Source organism: Chanodichthys erythropterus, chromosome 8 (assembly GCF_024489055.1).
Source record: "Chanodichthys erythropterus isolate Z2021 chromosome 8, ASM2448905v1, whole genome shotgun sequence".
NCBI classification, from domain to species: Eukaryota; Metazoa; Chordata; class Actinopteri; order Cypriniformes; family Xenocyprididae; genus Chanodichthys; species Chanodichthys erythropterus.
Window position 1 is genome coordinate 21,922,945 of NC_090228.1, and position 7,254 is coordinate 21,930,198.

Sequence of the window (7,254 nt, forward strand, 5' to 3'; positions counted from 1 at the left end):
GATTGGAATTTATATTTCTAAATTTAGTTTCCTATATTCTTTAAATCATTTTTGATCTAAACGCTTAAGCATAAATGCTTGAAATCAGTTTTGTAGATGAAAAATAATCTGTGCTTACACATGAATTCCAAAAATAAAACCAAACTTTATTACAAAAGCACTTACTGCTGACAAAAATTAGCCTGTGGGCTGTGATGTTTTATAATGAGGTCAGTGAAACAGTCAGCAGTTGGTATATTTGCAATCAGAATAAGATGATTCATGTTTTACTGACATGACATGATTTTTGCTACTGTGTTGGAAATGTTGTAATGACAAAGCAAAGCTCTGAGCCAGAAGATCTCAAATGAAAATTCTGAGAATGAGAGAAAAAGAGTGTGGGAGAAATAGAGAGAGCGAAAGAGAGAGAGAGAAAGGTTATTTTCCAGTGGCTCAGCTCTCTCCTCTACAGACATTTCCTGCTCTGGCCACTGAAAATAACCCACAGGAAAACAGCCCAACCTGGACTCAAAGAGTGGACTGTAACCCTCTCAAACACACACTTCCATGACCACACAGACCAAACCAACACAGTGCACTTTAAAATATATATATTTGTTGCTCAGTAGCTTTTAAATGTTGATGCTAACAAATCACAACAGCTGAAACCAAAAAGTGCAGCATGTTTTGTGATGCAGATTTTGTATACGAGTCTAAAGGCCCATTCACACCAAGGGCTATAACTATAATGTTTTGATAATCAAACAAATTCTATGAGAAAAGTCTACAACATAACAGCTATAACAATAACGATAATAATGATTCTTTTTTTTCAGTTGATGAACGATAAAAACATTCACAGCCAATCAGAATCCACCAGCTTTAAAGAGCTTAAGCATTTAAAGCATCAGATGACATAACTGCAGTATGTGCTCACAACAAACAGAATGTTCTCATCCGTCGGTGTGGATGCTGTTATTGTCATAGTTATCTTGTTGTAACAGGCTTTTAATATGTTGTAGGCATTTGATCAGGAAAGGTCCAAGAGATGTGAATATATGCTGTCATTTATAAACATGGCCTAAAGCAAAAGCACCCATCAACCCCTCAAGCCATTCCACTGTATCTGCAACTACTGTATTTCTGATACTTTCAGATATTCTACTAGATGATTAGAATTCCTAAATTATATCTGATCTGATCGATATAGTCTAAGGGATCATTCAGGTGATCATTCACGTGACTCTATAAACGCTGTGCCACTTTTTTTCTTTCCTTCATAGATGCATTTAGAAAATACGAGGTTTTTCTTGTGAGCATGCTTGTCATGCGTTTACATTTAAAATAATGAAGTGAAGCGAAGTGAAGTGAAGTGATGGGTTTTTGTAAGATCCATATTTAAAACTTTATTAACTATAATAATTAGCTTCTGGGAGACAGTTGTGCGCATTGATTTGCGGCGGAAAAGGACCCCTGACCCGACACATGATGAACGCGAAAGCGCAGAGGATAGAGCAAAACAAAACACTGAATAAGAAGAATAAGAAGTCTAAAGAAAAAGAAATGTCGGAGGATTTCAAAATAAGAGAAGAGGAGCTTGAGTTTGTTGCACAGCCCTATTAAGGCGTCTAAGCTTACGCTAATCCTACATCTTATGTCATACATCGCGTCAGGGGTTATTCTTGTGGCGCAAGTTAACTTGCGCAGTATGCGTATGGCTGTCTGTTGGAAGCCAGTTATTTTAGTTTATAAAGTTTTAAATATGGATATTTTTCCTTACAAAAAGCCGTATGGATTTTTAAAAAATTTTTTTTGGGGGCTTCGAAATCGCGCCTCCAATAGAGTACCTCAGAGATGACGTGTTTTTGTATGCAAAACCCGGAAGCAAGTTAGCATTTTAAGACTTCTGGTTCCATCGCCCTAAAGTCTATGGGTTTTTTGAATGGGTTTTTGCTAAATCACCTGAAATAAGGTCTGTGGTTAACAAAGCCTCTAAATATTTTCACGTTTTGATCTATGACATAAAACACACCAGTTATAACCCCCTTATGATTTTTTAAACCTTTATTGTGTCTTAAAAATGGCGGTTGCTAACAAGTTGCTAAAAGGGACTACTTCCTTTGGCGGGGACTTTAGACATCATCATGACAAACAGGACATTTGGACAGCATTTCCATTGAAAAAGTGGATAAGTATTCATAAACAGCACAGATCATAATCAGCAAGCATGTTTTTAAATAAAGTTGTTTTTTAAAAAAAAAATTGAGGAAGCTTGGTGGTGGTGACGTTGATCCGCGACCATGGTGTGCTGTTGTCCGTTTAAAGCCTACTGTTAGCTTTTTATATCTGATGACTTTATTTAGGCTTCAAAATCTATAAATGTTGTGTTCACTTGTAAAGATTATCTTGATAGACAAAATGTGAAAGTGTCATAACCCTTTGTTAAACAAACTTATTTTTTGCGATTTTCCAAAAGGCTATGGGAAAAATGCATAGGCTTTCGATAGAGTAGATGCATTTCGAGAATAGTGCGCCGCTAACTTCCGGGTTGGCCTACAAAAACACGTCATCTCTGAGGTACTCTATTCACTAACATTATAAATCTTGGGAGAGCCAGGATATTTTTAAATATATCACAGATTGTGTTCGTCGGAAAGAAGAAAGTCATATACACCTATGGTTGAAAAATTCCGTGAATTTTCGAAGCTGGAAACTTTCCATGGAAATTAATGGGAATATATGGGAATTAACGGGAATTAATGGGAATAAACAGGGAATTTGCTAAATTACAGGTTAGCCTATAACGGGGTACTTAAATGTAATATTGTTAGAAAAGATTTCTATTTTGAATAAATTCTGTTCTTTTTAACGTTAATCAGTGAATCCTGAAAATAGTATTACAGATTCTAAAATAATATTAAGCAGCACAACTGTTTCCAACATTGATAATAACTGAGTATCAAATCAGCATAATATCATAATATTATTAGAATGATTTCTGAAGGATCATGTGACACTGGAATAAATAAAACATAACAATTGCTGCAATAAAAATATATTTATTTACATATTTACTAAATTAGAAATGAATGCTGAATAAATAACTTATTTCATGTTATGACCAAACAAAATGTTTATATTTGTTTTTATATGATACTTTTTAAATAAATATTATAAATTTATAGAAAATTTCCCATTAATTCCCATAAATTCTCATAAATTCCTGTTAAGTTTCCACATTGGAATATTTCCAAAATTCCCCAGGTTAAGTTCCCGTGGAAAGTTTCCAGAAATTTACCGGAAACTTTCCGCCCCTTTGCAACCCTATATACACCTAGGATGGCTTGAGGGAGAGTAAATCATGGGATAATTTTTATTTTTGGGTGAACGAACCCTTTAGCCACCCAATGTAATGGTGTAGTTATAGCAAATAAACCATGCAAACCATCTAAACTCTGACCCTCTGGTCACATCAAAATATGTTGGTTGATTAATTATTATTTCATTTAAATTATACAGTTGTAGTTGAGGATGGTGAAATAAATTAAGACTTGTGTATAGCTTTATGTGCATGCACAAACTGACCTGTTCACCTCACATGGTTCCTGCACTTCATACACTCCTGTGTCCACATCCTGGTTGGAATAGACCCAGGGCAGGTTCATGTACTCTGGAATCTCTTCATATAATGGGACGTTCTCATATTCCACCCCACAGTCCGTTTCGCTGTCACCTTGAGCTTCTTCCTCATCACCAGGGGTGACTTGATTAGTGGGCGTGGCTTTATGATCCTCGTATTCCGCATCAGTACGAGTGCAATCCAGGGACTGTCCACTGCGAAGCAACTTCGGAAGCAACCGTGCATATACGCGCAGCTCTAGAAGCTTCCGCAAGCTACGCCGTGTTTGATCGGACCGCACCAACGGCTCGGAGGATTCGGATCCAGTATCCACTCGCTGAAGATCTGCAGAGGAAAACGACTTTGCCCTCTGTTTGACGAAAACAGATCCCACACCTCCAGCCTGCGGTTGGCTGTTACTGCGAGTCGGCTGGTTTTTACTGAAGAGAGGGATGCTAGGCAGGGCGACTCGCCATGAAGGTTTCTCCTGAGGAGGTGCCGGGAGTTCTCTAAATACGGGAGGACTGGAGTTAGGAAGCGGAGGGGGGGTGTGAGCTAGCGGAGATGTGTTTTGCTTCCGCAACACAACAGAGGCGGGAAGACTGTTTCGTTGGGGCTTTTTAGGCATGACTTTTGGTGACTTTTCCTCCCCATCCAAAGATGGCTTGCTTATAGCTGCAACTTGTGAGCCACAGCTGAGCTTAATCTGTTTAGGAAGACTCCTAGTTATTGGGTATCGAGCAAAATCTCCATATGCTCCATCATCTTCATCATCGCTTTGCACCTCCTCATCTTTACTCCTGACCAATGAATCTTGAAGATCTGATTGGCAATGCAAAACCAAGTTGTCCACTGATGTTGAGGCCTTGCACAAGGAATCAACCATTTGTGGGAGGGATTTCTGTCGAGGTGGAGGAGCTGGAGGTTGCGACCCCTCCTCCGCAGCTGTGTTCATGGAAGCTAGAGTTACACCATTTGTTGGAACCGAATAATGAGTGGATTCTAGATCAGGAAGCACGTTTTCAGCATGTGTGCTTTGAAAAGAGTCTACTTTGTGCAAAGAATCAGTGTTGGTTGTGGAGCCAGTGTCTGCGTTATCCTCTTTAGGGGAACATAAATTCAGAGGTGTGTCAGTGTAGGCCTGACTTGTTGAAGTGTTTTCGGGATTTTCTAGTAATTTGTCTGTCTGAATCTGTTCAGAAGTTTCTGTAGGTGTATCTGCTTGAGTGTCTGAAGGTGCAATTTCCACAACATTCTGCCTAAGAAGTGCCCTCCGGGGGCGTCGTGGATGGGGTACAGGGAGTGGCTTGCTGGGAGGTGCAGGGTAACTAACATTGTCACTGATGCAAGAGCCAAAAATTGAGTTCCTGGTTTGTTTCTCCTGTGCAGATTGTTCCTGTAAGGGCTCTGTAGGACTGTGGATAATTTCTGTTTGTGTACTTGTCTGGTCCTTTTCTACTGTAGAAGAGTTAGTTTCTTCCTGTGCCTCTTTGGAAGTGTGGAATGAGTCTGTGGGAGCATGCAATTGTTCCCGTTCAGATTGGGAAGCATGTTCCCATGTGTCATTGTAAAACAACTGTTCTTTTGGGTTCTCGCCTTCTTTGAAATCACCTACCTCTGCTGTTCCACATATTTCCTTAGAATCCTCTGATTTGCTGTTACCTAGATGATGACCTTGAGTACAGGGTGGTATAATGTAATGAGACATGTGTGAGGGTAGTAGAGCAGGACCCCCATTTTTGGAGACAGGGGGATGCTGGGTCTTGCAGGGATCTTGTCTTGGCTGGAGAGGTTTCTGAGGGGCTTTGGGAAGGCATGGTTTGGGAGCAACAGCAGGTTTTCCTCTCTTATGTGCAGTAGGTGAAGGTGAAGGCAGCAGGATCTCTGGTTTTGGGGCGATGGGGGGAGGTGATGGTTTCTGCGACTGAACCAGCTTGGGTTTGGGGGCGACCGGTGGTTTCTTCATTCCTACATAAACTCACACAGAGAAGGAAGAGAGGGGGCACTACATGAATTCCATGAATAGACTTGCATACCACATACACACAGCTGAACACGATAGGTCACGACTGAGGTCAAGATTGAAATGTAGCTTTGAGACAAACATCAGCATATAAATGCACATCAAAGCTAGTTTTCGAGAATCAAAACAGACCATCTACAGACATGAAAATATAAGAGTTTATGTACCAAGAAATATTTTTTTGATTTGGTTAAACACTTTTAGAGGTATTCACCTATGATTTGACATTGATGAGCATTAAAATTGCATTCAAGAATGAACTGAGAATACAGGACAGTTTCAAATTAACTGTCAGCTCTATTTATTGAATTGTAAAAGATGACAGAATAATATTGACAAAATAACCAATCATCCCAGGTGGAAAAAAGTACACTTCTATAATGTACTTAAAGTGCCCTCTTTTCGCGCACTAATTTTTAACTTAATATACTAAATATTCTTCTTTAGTACTAGACACCATGAAATATGAACTAAAATGTGCTTTTAATATACTATTTCTGTATTTAAATCATGTATTTAGATATCACTTATAGTACATTTGAATCCATAGTGTACTACAAGTGGTAACTAAATACACTTTTTAAATACATAAATAGTAGATTAAAAGCACATTTTAGTTCATATTTCATGGCGTCTCAAAATAGCACAGTTGAGTACACTTACATGTTCTTAAGATTATTTTAGCATCTGAAAAGCGAGCACTTTAAGTACATTATAGTAGTGTACTTTTTTTCACCTGGGATGTTTTAGCCATTTTGTTTTTCTGGTGCTAGCTACTAAATCCCAAACTATTACTTCACGGTTTGGATGATTGACTTGACATATCACAGTTGTAACAATAGGCATGATTAGGGCAACCTAAATAATAATAATAAAAAAACTATAATATTCTCCCGAGAAGTGTAATGTTTTTGAGCTTAATTGCAGGTGAAATTATAGAAGGTGAAGGATGGCTTTGATATTGCCTGATTTATAAATGTTCTCTTATAATCTTACAGTACCAGACATTGATGAGAACACTTTACAAAGGTGTGAACCTTTAACTTCATTTCATTTTAAAAATTCATATTTATATGTTTCTCTTTAGTTTATATAATATATGAATTATTCAGTTATAGACAAATAAGTGGAAATGTTGCTATGGTCAAAACTAGGTATATTCGGTCCAATGTTTCAAGTGTATCAGTGTGTCCCAGGTGAAAAAAAAGTACATTTCTATAATGTACTTAAAGTGCTCTATTTTCATTCACTAATTTTGTACTTAATATGCAAAAAATTCTTCTTTAGTACTTCTTAAGATAATATTAAGAACACGTAAGTGTACTCAACTCTGCAATTTTGAGACACCATGAAATATGAACTAAAATGTGCTTTTAATATACTATCTCTGTATTTTAAAAATGTATTTAGATACTAGTTATAGTACATTTGAACCCACAGTGTACTACAAGTGGTAACTAAATACATTTTTAAATACAGAGATGGTATATTAAAAGCATAATTTAGTTCATATTTCATGATATTGCACAGTTGAGCACACTTACATGTTCTTAAGATTATCTTAAGAAGCACTAAAGAGGAATTTTTAGTATAGAGCACTTTAAGTACATTATAGAAGTGTACTTGTTTTTCA

General features: G+C 37.6%; 1 protein-coding gene across 5 annotated transcripts in view; it reads right to left on the reverse strand.

Annotated features, from left to right (window-relative positions):
* The window catches only part of fgd6 (FYVE, RhoGEF and PH domain containing 6), a 34,560-nt gene that overhangs the window by 25,910 nt on the left and 1,396 nt on the right, over window positions 1-7,254 (reverse strand). For 3 of the 5 annotated variants that reach the window (XM_067392331.1, XM_067392330.1, XM_067392332.1), the window contains exon 2: window positions 3,565-5,566. In XM_067392331.1, coding sequence (XP_067248432.1) covers window positions 3,565-5,566 — 2,002 coding nt within the window. Of the gene's footprint in view, window positions 1-3,564; window positions 5,576-7,254 lie in introns of all 5 variants that reach the window. The other 2 variants (XM_067392328.1, XM_067392329.1) reach the window with 1 other exon arrangement.